The following is a 16,866-nucleotide window of genomic DNA, read 5'->3' as shown; positions in this document are numbered from 1 at the left end:
ACACCATTCCTGACACAAGCCAGGATGCCATTGGCCTTCTTGGCCACCTGGGCACACGGCCGGCTCATGTTCTGCTGGCTGTCAGCCAGCACCCCCAGGTCCTTTTCCTCCAGGCAGCTCTCCAGCCACTCCTCCCCAAGCCTGTAGCATTGTACGGGGTTGTTGTGACCCAAGTGCAGGACCCAGCCCCTGCCCTTGTTGAATCTCATACCATTGGCTCCGGCCCATAGATCCAGCCTGTCCAGGTCCCTCTGTAGGGCCTTCCTGCCCTCCAGCAGATCAACACTTCCACCCAGCTTGGTGTCATCTGCAAACTTACTGAGGGTGCACTCAATCCCCTCATCCAGATCATCAATGAAGACATTGAACAGGACCGGCCCCAACACTGAGCCCAGGGGAACACCACTCGTGACCGGCCGCCAGCTGGATTTTACTCCATTCACCACCACTCGGGCTGGGCTTGGCCATCCAGCCAGTTTTTAACCCAGCACAGAGTGCACTTGTCCAAGCCGTGAGCAGCCAGCTTCTCCAGGAGAATGCTGTGGGAGACAGTGTCAAAGGCCTTACTAAAGTTCAAGTAGACAATGTCCACAGCCATCCCCTCATCCACTAAGCAGGTCACCTTAGTAAGATGTACTCAGAGCTGTAGCCCTACAGGCAGGGAGGGTCTGGGGGAGCTGAGGATAACCTGGGGTACCAGCCTGACCCACCTGAGTCCTGGCAGCACCGAACACTGAGGTGTGGGAACATTCGGTGGGAATGAGCAAGGAGGGAACCTTTCTTCTCACCTTCAGGTGAGAGGCAATTCCCTCTAGTGATAGCCCAACCAGTGAAGATTGAGTTTGGGATAAACTGTTCCTCCACCATGAAGAGCCAGCCCACTGTCAGCCTCCTAAAATAACCCATCCAGCTGGTGGTTGTGGGCTTACTCTCACCATTGAGGACAACAGACAGCTGCCACGACAGCTCCTTGCCTCCTTCTTCTGGCCAGTGAATAGAATAGAATAGAAATTTCAGTTGGAAGGAACCTACAATGATCATCCATTCCAACTGCCTGATCACTTCAGGGCTGACCAAAAGTTAGAGCATGTTATTAAGGTCATTGTCCAAATGCCTCATAAACACAGTCTAAACGTCCCCTGGTGCAGCTTTGAACCATTCCCACATGTCCTGTCAGTGGGTACCAGGGATCAGCACCTCCCTCTCCACTTCCTCCCCTCTGGAAGCTGTAGACAGCAATGAGGTCACCCCTCAGCCTCCTTTTCTCCAAACTAGACAAACCCAAGCTACTCCTCATAGGACATGCCTTCCAGCCCTTTCACCAGCTTTGTTGCCCTCCTCTGGATGCATTCAAGGGCCTTCACATCCTTCTTAAATTGTGGAGCCCAGAACTGCCCACAGTACTCCAGGTGAGGCTGCACCAACGCCGAATACAGCAGGATAATCACCTCTTTTGACCAGCTGGTTATGCTGTGTTTGAGGCAGCCCAGGATGTGGTTTGCCCTCTTGGCTGCCAGGGCACACCGCTGACTCATACTGAGCCTGCTGTTGACCAGCACCCCAGATCCCTTTCTGCAGGGACGCTCTTCAGCCACTCATCTCCCAGTTTATACTTGTGCCTAGCATTACTCCATCCTAGATGTAGGATCTGGCACTTGGACATCGTAAATTTTATCCCATTAACCATAGCCCAATGCTCCAATCTATCAAGATCGCCCTGCAAGGCCTCTTGTCCCTCAAGAGTCAATAGCACCTCAGTTTGGTAACATCAGCAAACTTGCTAATGTTACATTCAGCTCTCGCATCCAGACTGTTGATAAATATATTGAACGGAACTAGCCCCAGAATTGAACTCTGAAGAACACCACTGGTGACTGGTCGCCACCCAGAGGTAGCCCCATTCACTACAACCCTTTGAGCTCTGCCCTTCAGCCAGTTCTTCAACCAGCACACCACGAACCCGCTCATCCCACAGCTGGACAACTTGTCCAGAATTATGCTGTGAGTGACATCATCAAAAGCCTTACTAAAATCCAGAAAAACTACATCCACTGCCTTCCCTTCACCCACTAGGTGGGTGACCTTATCATAGAAGGATATCAAATTAGTTAAACAGGACTTTCCCTTTGTGAACCCATGTGGACTGTGCCTGATGATTGCATTATTCTTTAAATTCCTTTCAGTAGTACCCAGTATGATCTTCTCCATAATTTTTCCATGAACTGAAGTTAGACTAATGGGTCTGCAGTTCCTTGGGTCCTCCCTCACACCCTTTCTGTAGACTGGAATAACATTGGCTAGCTTCAAATCAGCAGGAATCTCCCCAGACTGCCAAGACCTTTGGTAAATGATGAGAGGGGTTCTGCCATAACATCTGCTAGCTCCTTCAGTACTCAGTGGTTTCTAACTTGTCTGGCATGGCCACCGATCTGGGACTAACCCAACCCTCTGGTGATGCACTGCCTGCCCTTTAACCACAGCAACCATGAGAGAGTGTTCAGAAGGATGCCCAGGTCCAAACCTTCACAGTGATACAGACAGGCAACAGCTCCTGGTGATGCAGGCACATCTCCAAGCTTCTACAGAGAGATGTTCTGCTCTCTTTTTTACCTCCTGTTTCCTTCTTTTCCAGTGAAAATTCTCCCCTCCCACAAGAGATAACAGCAATTATTGGGTTCATCAGCAATGTATCTGCCACCACACAGCCTGGGGATCTCAAAATGCCAGTCTGCCCACTGGACTATTAAAGTCGATGGCTGATCCTAATCTTTAAATTTGAAGAGATGGTGCCCTCCATAATGGATTGGGGATTGTCCATGGAGACCATGTGCCCGGTGGCTGCAGAAATGCTCACATTGTTCTCCACAGGAGTTTATTACTCAGGCTAATGCTAAAAATACATTGCAAAGGGCCTTATTTAAAAACCAAGGGCTAATGCAAACCTGGCGACAGAGAAACACAAGACCGAATCCAAGCACCTCCACCACCCAGGCTGGAGTTAAGCTGCAACCAGACAGGCACTAACTTAATTTGAAAGGCAATGACATAATTCTGAATTAGCTTAATAGGACCTGCAATTCATACAGAAAAGCCTGAATTTATGTAGTAATTAGCCAGAGCTTTCAGAGTGCTAGGTATCTCCGTGGTGAGAAAATAATTACATAGCTTATTAAAGTGAGGCAAAAATGGGCCCGCTGAAGGGTTTTTTCATGCTAAACTCCACTTTTGCTAAGTTAGATTATACTTTTGATTAAACATACAATTTGCCAAAACACCAAAGTCACTTAACAAGTTGGGGTTTTCTACTGATCAGTTGGGCATCATTTCACAAGTGATTAAGCCCCCTACACACCAGTCCATCCCCGAAAGACACTCCAGGAGCCTGATGAGCAGTAAAGCTCTGCAAGCTTTTCTATGAAAACTGATGGTTTCTCCATCAGTTTTGAACTCTGCCTGGATCAACTCTCAAACTACACATCCTGGAGGACGAGCCTGGAAATTGCTCTCCCCTCCTAGTCCTCCTTACCAGCCAGGGAAGCAGACATGTCCTCAGAGGAGCTCTTCAAAGCACAGCCAAGATGTTCAAAGTTACCCAGTGACTGTGGATGCACAACTTCAGCCTCTGAAGCAGGTCGGATTTTCTTCAGGGAGCTGCTTGGCAGCAGCAGCTAAAGCCCTTTCCAGTACTTAGCTGGCCTGTAATCAAAAGGTTCCCCATATCAGAAGCCACCTTTGAAAAGCTCATCCTGGCTGGGCTTCAGAGCATCTCCCTGCTCCCCCGGGATGCTGTGCACGACCGTCTTTCCTGGGCATCTTCCTCGCTTGCTTTCCAAAAGGCAAGCTGGGAGCAACTTGGTCGCATACCCTGTGCCAGCCCCAGTCCAAAACAAAGCCAACCCACTTGAAAAGAAGAAACTTCTTAAAAGCAGTTTAGCAGTAGGGAAAAGTTGGGAAAGCAGTAGGAGACCACCTAAAAAAAATCAAACCTAGGACTGGAAAGTTTAAAGAGGCAAAGAGAAAGGCAAAAGAAATTGGGACGGATGAAGCAGGACACAATCCCAGTGTTTGTATGGGGCTGATCAGGTGCTTGTCAGCCCGTGGTGGGCAGCAAACTCCATTGTGGGTACCTCAGCACATTTCAGAGCAAAAATTATAAAGTCAAAGAAATGGGAATTTTTTGACCACTGAAATTTAGACTCTTCCATTTTGTTTCTGCAAAAACAAGTTCAAAATGAGCTTTTGTGAGGAGGTTTTTTTTCTTCCTTTTCAAATAAGAGTTTGGGCTTTGTTAAACAGCAACTTAAACTTGCTATTCGCTACGGACAGAAGTGGAAACCAGAGGAGGAGGGATGTTAGGAAAAGGTGACATAAGTCCCACTTAAAAGAGCAGATGACTGATGACAGAAGAACTGCTGCATTTATGAATGCTACAGAAAAACAGTTTGTACATCCTTGGTACCCAAGAAAAGGATACTGTGCAATCTTAACTAAAAATATACCTGACTCATTTTAAGATCACACAAACAAGAATCAAATGCCGCGGGCCCTCCCAGAGGCACCATCCCATGACAAGGTCAGAAATGTTTTTTGCACGTTGTCTCAAGTGCAGAGAGATGCTAAAGCCCACGGTGGCCGATTCCCATCTAAACCTTGTGCATCTAAACAACTGCTACCTAGCCCATGCAAGAAAAGCCATTAGTGTAAGAATATGTGCAGTACCTTTAACACCACAGCATCTTCTGGCAGCCAGCCAGCATGAACACAAACAGTCTGGAGACAGACTATAAAAGCAACAATTGAATTATACTTTTTTCCCCCCGATACTTTGCTTTTTTTGCTGGGCTCACCCAGGGAAAACAGGTAGGCTTCTGATTAACTCTCCTTTCAGGGTTGTGCTCATCAGCAGGGTGCTGCGATTGAAAGTACTGTTGGCTTAATAGCTCAAATTTGAATTTCTAGGGAAAAAAAATGAACACTTTTCTGCTTGGCAGCACTGACATGAGCCTGTATTGTAGACTGACTCTGACCTGATGTATTTCCATTTGGATACTGCAACCATCTCTCTTTTTTTTTAATATTAAAGTATTAATACCTAACTACTACCAGGTCATTCTACACAGCAAAAATCCCTATAATTACATGCTTAACGTTAACTTCAGGCCAAACCATTTGCTGATACTTTATTTTGCAGAGAGGACAGGCTTAAGCGGTTACCTGCAGACTCAATGAACATGGGGAAAACCGCTTTCCATGCCACCAATGTTAAACGTTACTCTAACAGCATATACCTGGTACCTGCGAGGAACAAGATACTTTTACTTTTTAAATTTGCGGTCACAGCAGCCTGGCCAGCAGGGCAAGCAGCTTTCCCTTTGGCACCTCGATCTGCTCTGCAGCCAGCAGAAACCGAGCTGTCACCTTCCTGCTGTCTTCACCAAAGAATTGCCTTCGCCCAGGACCCAGCTGGGATGGAGCAGGATCCCACAGGCACCAACACCGCTACGTTAACCCAGCTGCAACAGGGGGCTCCCAAAAAACCCTACGTACTTACAAGGCAATGTGTCTTGGACAAGACAGGGTCGCGTCGGGCAGGGAGCCAGCCTCGCCCTTCCCCCAAATACATGATGCTAGGAACTTGTTGCATGGGTTAGACCAAGACAAGTGACAAGAAAAGTAGTCTTTTATTTCAATTAATATTTCTTGGCATAGGCAGATATTAAATAACACTGGAATGCACAAGACTATTAACATATCGACAGCAAAAGGGAGGAGGTGTAGCCAAGTCGAGAACAGCAGTGCGAGTCACATCACCTCGGGGCACTCAAAAGCCATTTAACGCAGCAACCACCAGAAAGTAGGACTCCACTGAGAAATACAAAATGAGGATGAACTCCTTTCAGGTCTTCTGTTAATACAGTAACATTGAAACAACTTACAGTAAAAATGAACAAATATTTGCATTCAGGAATTAAACAGAGTGAAATATCCACAAACTGCTAGTCATGCATTTCTTCTGGAACAGCAATTCGCTAATGCATAAATATCACAAAAAAACAATCTCCAAGATTTGAATAAATCACAGACAACTAGAAGAAACAAAGCTTGAGTTCTATCTTATGCCTTAAATAGATGACCTAAATAGTTAAAATTTTACTTCACCATATATATATAATTTATATATATATTAAAAGAAAGTAAAGACCATTAGATAAGTGCAAGCAATTTTCCTCAAAAAGAAAATTGGAACCATGCCCAGGAAAGCCGCTTTTTTTTTTGCCTTTTTTTTTTTTTGAACTTTCTACTCCATTCAGTCCACTTTTTTTTTTTTTTTTACATAGTAATTTCTGAAGCAAAATAAATTATCTACCATCTGCTATGTCGGGCAAAAGTCCTACCTAGCATCTTCCCGGGAACTACTAGAACATCACCTTTCTTACAGACTAAGTGAAGTGGTGTCTCACCAGCAATTTGAACTCTTTTGTAGCTGCATGTAAACATATCTTTCGATTAACGTTTAAAATATGTAGAGTGAATCGTAACATTACGGGGAAGCAGAAACGGAGCTGCCGAAGGAGAGCTGCACTGGTGTTAGTGAGGGGAGCGAGGGCTGGTTCGCTCGGGCACACGCGCACGCACACAATCTGGCAATGGGATCTTATCCGCAAAGTGTGGAGGGATGGTTGAGAAGGCATCCGTTTGGGAGCAAAGCTTGAAGGACACAAGCCGAGATTCTCTGTGCACACTGTCCGCTTTAATCAGAATTGACTCGCGCTACTGGGGTCGCACTGTAACAACCGCACGATGGAGGGATCGCTCTTGGCACCTTTGATGAACTCCTCCAGCGAGAGTTTACCTGAAAGGGAGGAAAAGCAAAATAGAAATAACGAAAAAAAAAAAAAAAAGCCGGCTGCTGCTGCCACCTTTGCTGTAGCTTAGAAAAAACCTTCCTCACTGAAGCAACATATGTATATTTAATCTACCACAAAGGCATTGAGGGGAATTTAGTGCACGCACAGCAGCCAAATCCTACTCAAGCTCTTAAGCCCAGATGCATTTTCTTCTGCAAAACAATCTAGCATAATAATTTTTATTTTTTTATTTAAAAAGACAGTACCGAATATAAAACCAACTGTTCTAATATCATTTGGCAGCTTTTTGCCCAGAACCAGACTATAAAAATAACGTGACACACGAGCACAAGGTATAGTACCTGAACACATGTACACTTTGAAAATTACGCCCATATTACTACGATATTTTAAACCTAAATATCCCAAAAGTATCCCAAAAGGCTCCACTTTTCACCCTCCCAGTTTACTGTGACGTGTAGGGCTGAGCAGTGATGGCTTTTCCTGCACCTACAAGCCACTTGCTGTAGCCTGCAGGGTGTACAGGAACGGGGCCTGTTTCACGGGCCAGCGAGAAAAGCCAGCCTTGGGAGAGCTGCCTATTGCCACGTGTCGCTCCTGAGCATTTCTGATTTATACCTCTTCGGTTTAGGCCAGGGGCCCTGACTTGGACAGACCCCATAACAGCCTGTGGGTCTGAAAAGGTGATCCCTGGAGGAGCAATCATGAAGAGTAACCACCTCATCATCCCCTGGCTGCAACAGTCTTGTGGCATGGCATGGCATGGCTCGGCACGGCAAGGAGGAAAGATCCCATCTGGTCTCCCAGACCTCATCCTGGGGTGACCCAGCCTCCTGGCAGGTTTTTCCTGAGTTCAGAACCAGTCCCCTGCACAAATGCCATGAGGATCCTGTGAGCAGCTTCTGCCTTGCCTGCTATCACCAATACTCTCCTCCTTTGGCACTCTGAACCATGGCAGAAATAAGCTGTAACAATGTTCATGATGAAACAGGTTTCCCTAAAACTGGCGGAGACAAGCATTTGCTGCATCCCTGACACCGTGTCTAGTGATCTCCCATCTGTCTTGTGCTCCCAGCACAACCTACCCCCAGCCTCACACAACACCCCAGGGCCATCCTTACCCAGCCCAAACTGCTCTGCTCGAGACAGGCAGGACCCATGCATGAACACCTTGCACTTGGCAGCTGCCTGCTGCCACTTTTGGCCAAGTGCCCCTGAAGGGAGGGAGGCACAAGCTCATCGTGCCAGCTTTCAGCAGCCCCAGGATGCTCCCAGCCTGCCATAAGGGTGGGGAGAGGACTGAGCTCGGTGGCCAGTACCCAAATCAGGTTGGCTGGGGAGGAATGAGCAAACCTTCCTCTTCCAGAAATTACAGAAGCTCAAAAACCCATGGCACCTTCTGTCCTAATTTCTGGCTTTTAAGCTAATGTTCCCAAACCAAGTGTTTTCTTAAGTTTTTATCAGCCGGAAAAAGAGTACTCTTAACTATCTGATCATTTATGAATTTTCTCCTCTCCTTGCAATAACTTAAAGGCAAAGCACAAATCGAAATCTATATGCAATGTCCAACAGTCAGATGGGGAAGAAAAAACATTTCCAGCCACCGAGAACACATGTGTTTCCCCATGCTCTGACTTCATTGCTTGGCACTGCACGGCTTGCAGGGCTGGTATTTTACTGGGAATAGGATGACTTTGAATATTTCAGCAACAAAGAGCAACAGATGGAGGATGTATATAGCAGGTTTTGTGACCACACTCTGTCGCACATCTGCATGTGTTGCTACTTTCCACAGAACAAAAATACTTTAATCATGTTATTTTAGGGCCCTCTACACTCGAAGTCGGGAGATGAAGTCAACGGTAAAGTACTCGAGAACTTCAGCAAGGCCAGGAATTTGCACTGGAGGCTGCAGCAGTAGATGCCAAAACACAGCCATAAAATTCCCTTAAATAAAAACCTTCCTATATACAATATCGTATTTTTCCAGGTCTCTATATCTCAGTGCTAGAACCAAATCTTTGCTCCCAGTGAGCACGTCAGTGGGATACAGCTGATTTCGACATGGGCAGCTGCTACCTTGGCTGCTGCTGGGGTGATTCCCAGGGAAAGCTCCACCTCAACTGGGACAAGAGGAAACACGTCGGCAGGCTGATGGCCAGAGGAAATTGCTCAATTCTTCCTGTGTTTTTTGAGCCTATGGAAATGAGCTAGTTCAGGTGGAGGGGTCGTGACGGGTACGCTGTCAGATACTTCTCAAGTGGCTCCATAATTGGCTCAGGAGCTGTTACATCCCCCTGATATGCACACTGCAATGAAGTAATCTGCAGGACCACGTGTGACCATAAGTATACGTACACATACCATAAACGCGCACAGAAAATACGCATTATGGACCCAGGGGAATTTTTGCTTTCAGGTACCCAACCACATCCCGACCCACGTTACTGATGACAAGCCCAGGACTGCAACTCTGTCAGGGCCAACAGGAGTAAAACCTTGTTCCTAGTTCGTGCTACACCCAGAGAAAATAACCCAAAGACATTGCTCAGGGGATTTTCAGAGGAGCCTTTGCAGAAGGGGATTTACCTACGAAATGTTGGGTCAGGACTGCTCCCCTCCCATCCTTTCGTCACCCCAGCAGAAGCAGCCTGTCACCCACTGACCACTTATTCGCCCTCTTTGTTATGGACTGGAGATATCTGCCCCGAGGGCAGGCAGAGACCAGAAATATAGGTGGGGACATCTCTGCCCTCTAGCCCCTGTCCCCCTCACACCCCCTAAGTACCATCACCTGCTTCAACCAACGCTGGGCTAGAAAACCTGTATTTCTAGAGCCTAAGGAGGAGTGCTGGTGGAGATCCTACCATCGTTGTTTGTGTCCATCTGTCTGAAGATCTTGTCTGTTCGCTTCTCGGGAGTAGATTCATCTTCTGGCATTTTCATTACTGATGAAACCATTTTGTAGATTGCCTGAGTATTTAAAAAAAAAAAAAAAAGAAAATACATAGGGAAAACACAAACAAAACAATAAAGCATCAAGACTGAGAAAAAGAATTTAACCCTGTCGCAATAAAAAAAAAAGGCAGCTGACCCTGGTAGGCAGCTGCGGGACTTTATACACCAAAACAAATAGGAATTTCTGACAGCTGCTTTTTTTATTTTTCTTTCCTGTATTCATTCGCACTTCAAAAGAAGCTCCCGCACCGCTGGGTCAGTTTAACTGAAAGCCAGGAACTAGATTAATGTATGGCAGGACTGAGCTAAAATACAGGAGGCAATGGTGTGTAAATCTCTTTTCTGCAACTGGGCTAAGCCACTGCCTCTTCAGATGGCTCTCATACGCTCAGTTAACACGCATGCATGTGGGGTGTTGTATGGATTACAGATGAATATGAATATATAGGAATAGGCGTTGTTTTTTTCTATGGATGGGTAAGGAAACACATTTTCAGTCTTGTAGGAATATGAATAAAGATTAATAAAGATCTCTTTAGGACATCTGCAGTCCTAGCCCTCCTCCTAAATTATGCCTGCCCAGCCACCGCTGGGGCACTGGCTGGATGCATGACGTGCTTCCCAGTGCCCCTTGCAGTGCACTGGAGACACATCTCAGCTGCGGAGCAAATGGCAAGCAGCCCACTGCCGAGGCCAAGCCCTCGTCAGCATGTGGGGCAGGGCCACAGGGGGCTCTGCCCCACACAGCCTCCTGGTACAGCCCGTGAGCTTTGCGCCCCCAGCCTTCAGGAGGCAAAGACATGCTACGGCCTTTCATTTGGAGCTCATGTCAACTCAGATTTGAAGTTCCAAAGTATTCATTTCGAGATTAATCAGGTCAGTAAAATTTGCATTTAAGGTTTTTCGATCCCATCAACACCCCACTAAGAAATCCCCAGGGAGAGCTGCAAGATTTTGGTTGTGGGCCAGTTGCACAGCGCCGTGTTGGTCTCTCAGGCTCTTTCCTCATCTGTACCTTGTAGGTCCCACCATGGTCCTCAGTATTCTTTTGGGGACCACGGGCTCAGGAGCCTGCCTGCAGCAGGAGGGACCCAGCTCAGCACAACCCTCATCTCCAGCTCCAGCTGTCTCAGATCAAAGAAGTTACAGCAACATGAATAAAATATAAAATAGAGACAATGCCTCACCTGCACTATTTCTAGCATTTCCCCACGGCTGATGTACCCGTTGCCGTCCAGGTCGTACATACTAAATGCCCACTTCAGCTTCTGTTCCAGCTTGCCCCGAGAGGTGACGCTCAGGGCGATGATGAATTCCCTAAAGTCAATCGTCCCGTCGCCATTGGTGTCAAAGGTGCGAAAGACGTGCTCCGCAAACTTTGATGCGTCACCATAGGGAAAAAAATTTGCGTATATTTTTTTGAACTCTTCCACAGTCAAATGGCCTGTTGGGCAATCTTTTAGGAAGCCCTTGTACCACTCTTGCAGCTCATGGTCTGTGAACTCAGTGTTCTCACGCAGGTCCTGGAGCACCTCGGGGCGCAGCTTGCTGTTCTGCTTCCCCATCCTCTTCTGGATCCGGATTCAGCAGCTGCAAAGCAAGACAGCATCTGCCTGAGCTCCAGCCCCCCTCTCCATGGAGAGAGGCCAGGGGCAGGCAGAGCCCTGTGGGAAACGCAGACCCTGCCCAGGGCAAGGGGGAAGGAGGAGAAAAAGGATGCCATAAATCACTAGGAAAATATCTCATTTCATCTGGTCTCTTTTCCTCTCCTCTAGGCTCTCTCAGTTACTAGGATGCCATGGAAGGACAAGGGAAGGCAGTTTGGGAGGGACTATTTGGGAAATATAAATCCTTATATTACTCATTATTTGGGGAATAATAATCCTCATTATTTTATTCCTCTGCTACAATCCCACTCCTCTGTCATAAGGCTTGTGATGCCCAGGTCTGGATCCCAACTCTTGACCCACCCCAGCAGGCTGATCTGCTGTGATGACCGAGCGGGAAGGGACAACAATGGTGACAGAAAGTAAAATCCATCTATGCAAAAGTGAAAGTAAGCAGGGATGAAGCGAGGGGCTGGAAGGGCAGGTGGCTCCACGCCAGCCACGTTCGCATCATCTAGATGCTCTTTAAGACCCTTTGGCTTATGGAGCATCTCGTCCCTCCTCCCGTGACAGAAGCACCAGCACGAGGGACTTCATCCTTTCCAGCAGATCACAATCCTCTGCCTCCCCAGACAAGTGGAGAAAAGGGCTTTCTAAAGCAAAATGTTTGGCAAAGTAACTCCTTCCAGGTTTACTGGGGTTTATGCTTTTATACAAGCTTATTCAGTAAGTTCAGTATTCCCCAATGTGGGCAAAAGGGCATTTCAACCTCAGGATTTTATCAGGATTTCAGGAGGGCGTTGGGTTTTCCCCTCTGACAGTGTCTGTGATGAGCAGGTGACTATGCAGGTAAGACTGTCCAGCAACAGGAAAGCTCCTTCAACAAAATGCAAGACAGTTAATCTGTACTTAGAAAACAACAGGAAAAAAAAAAAGATACCATGATGCACTTTTGGCTTTTATCCCTTTCAGCCTTCATGGCTTCCCAGCAGTACCAAACCGAGCGGCCAAGCAAGAGGTTGGGCTACGTCTCCTTCCCCAGACTCAAGAGGTTTATTCACAAGCTTTGCATGAAGTCACACCCAAACCCCTGTGACTGGTCCGGCATAAATGCCATTTCCCTACACAGCCTGCCGCACCCCTGTGAGGCTCGCTCACAGACAGTGCATAAGGCAGGTTAGTAACAGGCCAACACCGCATGGCTACTCGGGAACTGCAAGGGCTCAGCAACAAAGCATGCAGAGACGGGGAAAAATACAAAAGGGGCTCAGCACTTCCCAGAGAGTAAAAATCCCAGGCATGCACAAGAACAACAACAACAAAAAGTCAACGGTCAGCAAAAAGTAAGTTACTCTACAGCAGAGAGATTTTCAACAGCTGAATTTAAGCTCATTTTATTTGTATTCTACTTAGTCTCTGCGTCGCCTCAGCAATGTAAAAAATCCACATCCTGCTCTGTGGCTTAATGCTCGGAGACAAAAACCAGCCAGCTGCTCATTAGTTCAGTGCATCAGGCTTAACGGAAAACTGTGTTATCATTAGCACTTCTGTTTTCTAGAAAAGCTGCCAATATTTCAGCTCCAAAGCTTTACTTTTGTCCATTATATTGCAGAGTTTTTGCCGGGCCCCTGACACACCTCTGCTTGCTCCCAACACACAGGGATGCTACAGCTCCCGGTCCCTGCCAGCATCATCCCTAGGAGAGCACTGGGCTGCCCTCCAGTTAAACCACTAACTCACAGCTGCTCCCGCTGCCTTTCCATCTTTGAATCTCCCCTGCTTCAGATATTCATCCTTGTAGTGCCAAAGGCAGAAAACACAATATTCTACTCTACTGCAGTCAATTTGCAGAAAACAGTGGCTTGGAGCAAATAACAGATTGACCGTGGTCCTTTTTTTAAGAGCAGAAACGGTAACACCATGTTTCTGTCCTTGAGTGAGGAGATGCCTTTGGGTCCCATACTTCAGTCAAGCCCTTTGGCTTCATGATACCTGGTCCAAAAGCAGTCCCTGCCTTGCTGACAGCTGCCTCAGACTTCCCTGGGAGAGGGGCAGGAAGAGCAGCAGAGCCTGCTTAATGCAGGAGCTGGACTTTAAGCAGAAATAAACTCAGCTTTAATCTCATGCAGGGTTGTGAAACACACGGTAGAACTCCCAACCAGCAGTTAAAAGAAATTTGAAAAGGTTTAATGCCATTTCTCCCTATAATACCTTTATCATTCCTGTTCCCTTAAAAATAGAGGCCCCTAGACAACAGAAAGGTAAGATCTTAACTTCATTTATTAGATTTCACTACTTCTACTAGCAGTAAGGTATATCCTGTTATTTGGATGGATGCTTCATTAATATCAGCTTTGAAAGCTTATATTAAAGTAGTCTTTGCATTCAACAAATTACAGGTTATTTCAACCCTTCCTCCTTTTTTACATCTTTTTGTATCAGAAAAGTAATATGCAATGCTCTGAACACAATCCTTTTTTGCATATGAGCTTTTTGAAAGGCTTCATAATGTGTTCAACCCAAATGTAACCCTGCAGCTGTAGTAAACAATTTGTAATAAATAATTAAATAACCAACATTAACATTAATTTATTAAAGCCCATCTAAAAAAACCCAGCTTCAATGTGAACTGTGTTGCAGGTAGCTCCTCCAAAAGGAAATGCCTAAATATCTCATTAATCATGACAGCAACCCCTGCTGCTGACATCCAACTGACATTTCATTCGATTGCTATAAAATGCTTTCATCAAATCACTTTCCAGAGGCTCAGTGGCTGATTTAGCCACAAGACCACTCAAAGAATGGCTGCTAATGGAAATCACAGGGAGTGGGTCAGTCCTGTGATTAGGGTTGTATTTTTCTTTTTTTTTAAAATGAGCCTGTACCAGGCAAATCACTTGTTGCAGTGGGTGTAGAAGGCAAAGGAGGAGAGACACCCTTGCACCCAGCGTTGCCCCAGGCAGTCAGCAGAGACCTAGCTCCAACACAGCCTGCCTGTCCCTCACTTCCCACCAGACCAGGGTGCAATCCAGGGAAGCGATGCCACACACATTGCAGCAAGGTCCGTCCCTGCCTAGCTTGGTGAGCAAAAGCCCTCAGAGTATCTGACACTATCTCGGCAGTAATAAAAATAATCACAGGGATGCCCTTGAGGTGATCAGACAAGGAAAAGCTTGGAAGTAGAACTGCAGACCAGTAGACTTCACAAGTGTATCATTGCTCATGAAAGCGATGCTCAGCCATATTAAGGCTCAAACAGGGGAAATGCAGATCCATTTTTGTTCCAGTTTCACACCAAATTTTTTGTTAGAATTACGCGGTGCTGCTGCCTGCGATAAGCTACATCCAGCCAGGCTAGAAACCGAGATGCCAGAGAACACCTGCCTGAGTATGTCCTCTGTCCTTCTAGGCTCAACAAAAATAAGCAATAATGTCACAGCAAAAGCCTAGGAATGAGATAAAAGGTCTTTTATTGAGACCAAGACACCCACCAGTTATGCAGCACTACAGTGAGTAACTGCAGCTAACCCTGAAACAGCTGAAATAGCAATTCTGTGTTTTTACCAATAGATGGGCTGGTTGTCAGCATCCACACACTGAAGTATTTGAAATCCTTGCAACAAAGCTCAGTGCATCCCACTTTTACATGAACTCTCCAACAACCACCAGTTACTGTGGGTAGAAGCATTCTCTGAGCACATAACCCAGAAAGCCAGAGACCAACCCGGCTTTTTCACTGCAAACCTTCTGAAGGCAAAACCCCCTTAAACTGAACTCCTGTTGGGATCCATTCAGTCCATCAGTTACGGCTGCAAAAGGAGGAGTGACTCCTGAGAGATGCAATTTCTTGCGCAAACCCCCTTGGATACTGATTTAGTGCTAACAAAAAGAGGAAAATTGATTAAATGCCTGCCTGTAGGACAGAGGTGCTCTCCAGCAGAGAGAGACAGTGCACAGAGAAACAGAATAAATACTCTACATTATCTGAGCTATCTGCTTTGCAGGGGAAAATCTAGCACCATTTCTCTTGCGGTGATCACTCATAAAACAGAACAAGTGTGTCGGAAGACTGTTATGGTCCTGAAGCTGCAGCACAGTGCTTCTGGGACTGCAGGAGCCCAAAGCAAATGAACAACATAAGCCAGGCAACAAATACTGCTCTAAGCTGGCCTGAAATACAAGAATCGTTCCCATAGGGGAGGTAGGTTTTTTTTATTAAAACACCTAAAGCATCAGATCCATCACTGATGCCTTCTGCCTTGGGGCACAGAAGAAGAGACAAAAAGGATTTAGGGCACAGGGACCTTGTGAAGCATCATGTTAAGAAAGGCTTTGCTTGGAAACACTGTTTTACAGTGATGGTGGTCAAACACTGGCACAGGTTTCCCAGAAAAACTGTGAAGTCTCCATCCTTGGAGATACCGAAAACCCAAGTGGAAATGGTTCTGGGCAATCTGCTCTAGCTGACCCTGCTTGAGCAGGGCAAGTGAATGATTTCAAAAGGTCCCTGCCAACCTCAACTGTTCTGTGAAATAGCCTCAATATCCTTTTTCCTACAGCCAGGTGAAGACAAGAGCCATAAGGAGGTCCTGCTCTCCCGGGGCAATTCAGCAACTGTGGTGCCTTGTTTGGAGGCTGTGTTTTTTACAGTTTGATCCTTGTATTAAAAAAAATAAAAAACCCACACAAAAAAAATCACACATAGTAAAAATAAAAATCTGTGCCACCACACTTCAGGAACACACCCTCAGAGAAAAAAAACTGTTTGGGGCTCTGGTAGCACCAGTGCTCACCAACTTAGTCAACACAGAAGACTCTAAGACCTGGCAAGCTGCAAGAGGGAGGTGGGTTCTCAGGCACCTCAGCTAGCAATAAACGCCCAGTGGTAAGAAAATATCATGTAGCAAACATGCTGCAAAACGGGATTATAACGGCATCCTCTGGACTATGCTTTGCCCAGGGCCGGTCTACAGGTTGGATCTGAACTGGGAGGGAAAATGTGTCTGGGACAGATAATGAACTCTGGAGTAAAGAGCAGATTTTATTACATGTTGTAATTCCAGTATCCTAAGCAACGAGCATTGCAATAGGGAAGGCACAGGATATACAAATACGTTGCTATAGATATCTGGTCCTGCCTGGTAAACTCATATGAACTCCTTTCCTGCCCTGCAGCAAAAGCAGCGCTAATCACAGAATCACAGGTTGGAAGGGACCGCAGGGATCATCTAGTCCAACCTTTCTAGGAAGAGCACAGTCTAGACAAGATGGCCCAGCACCCTGTCCAGCCGAATCTTGAAGGTGTCCAACGTGGCCAAGTCAACCACTTCCCTGGGGAGATTATTCCAATGGTGACTGTCCTCACTGTGAAAAATTTCCCTCTGGTGTCCAGTCGGAATCTCCCCAAGAGCAACTTGTGTCCGTTCCACCTT

General features: G+C 46.4%; 1 protein-coding gene across 5 annotated transcripts in view; it reads right to left on the bottom strand.

Annotated features, from left to right (window-relative positions):
- Window positions 1-5,662: 5,662 nt before the first annotated feature.
- The window catches only part of HPCAL1 (hippocalcin like 1), a 69,615-nt gene continuing 58,411 nt past the window's right edge, over window positions 5,663-16,866 (bottom strand). For all 5 annotated transcript variants that reach the window (XM_064448033.1, XM_064448029.1, XM_064448030.1 and 2 more), the window contains 3 exons: window positions 11,015-11,417; window positions 9,737-9,842; window positions 5,663-6,853 (listed from right to left, as the gene is read on the bottom strand). In XM_064448033.1, coding sequence (XP_064304103.1) covers window positions 6,756-6,853; window positions 9,737-9,842; window positions 11,015-11,392 — 582 coding nt within the window. In that variant the 5' untranslated portion in view covers window positions 11,393-11,417 and the 3' untranslated portion in view covers window positions 5,663-6,755. The remainder of the gene's footprint in view (window positions 6,854-9,736; window positions 9,843-11,014; window positions 11,418-16,866) is intronic.

Source organism: Phalacrocorax carbo, chromosome 3 (genome assembly GCF_963921805.1).
Source record: "Phalacrocorax carbo chromosome 3, bPhaCar2.1, whole genome shotgun sequence".
NCBI lineage: Eukaryota > Metazoa > Chordata > Aves > Suliformes > Phalacrocoracidae > Phalacrocorax > Phalacrocorax carbo.
The sequence above is the reverse complement of the archived record's forward strand: the minus strand, read 5'-3'. Positions and strand labels throughout refer to the sequence as shown.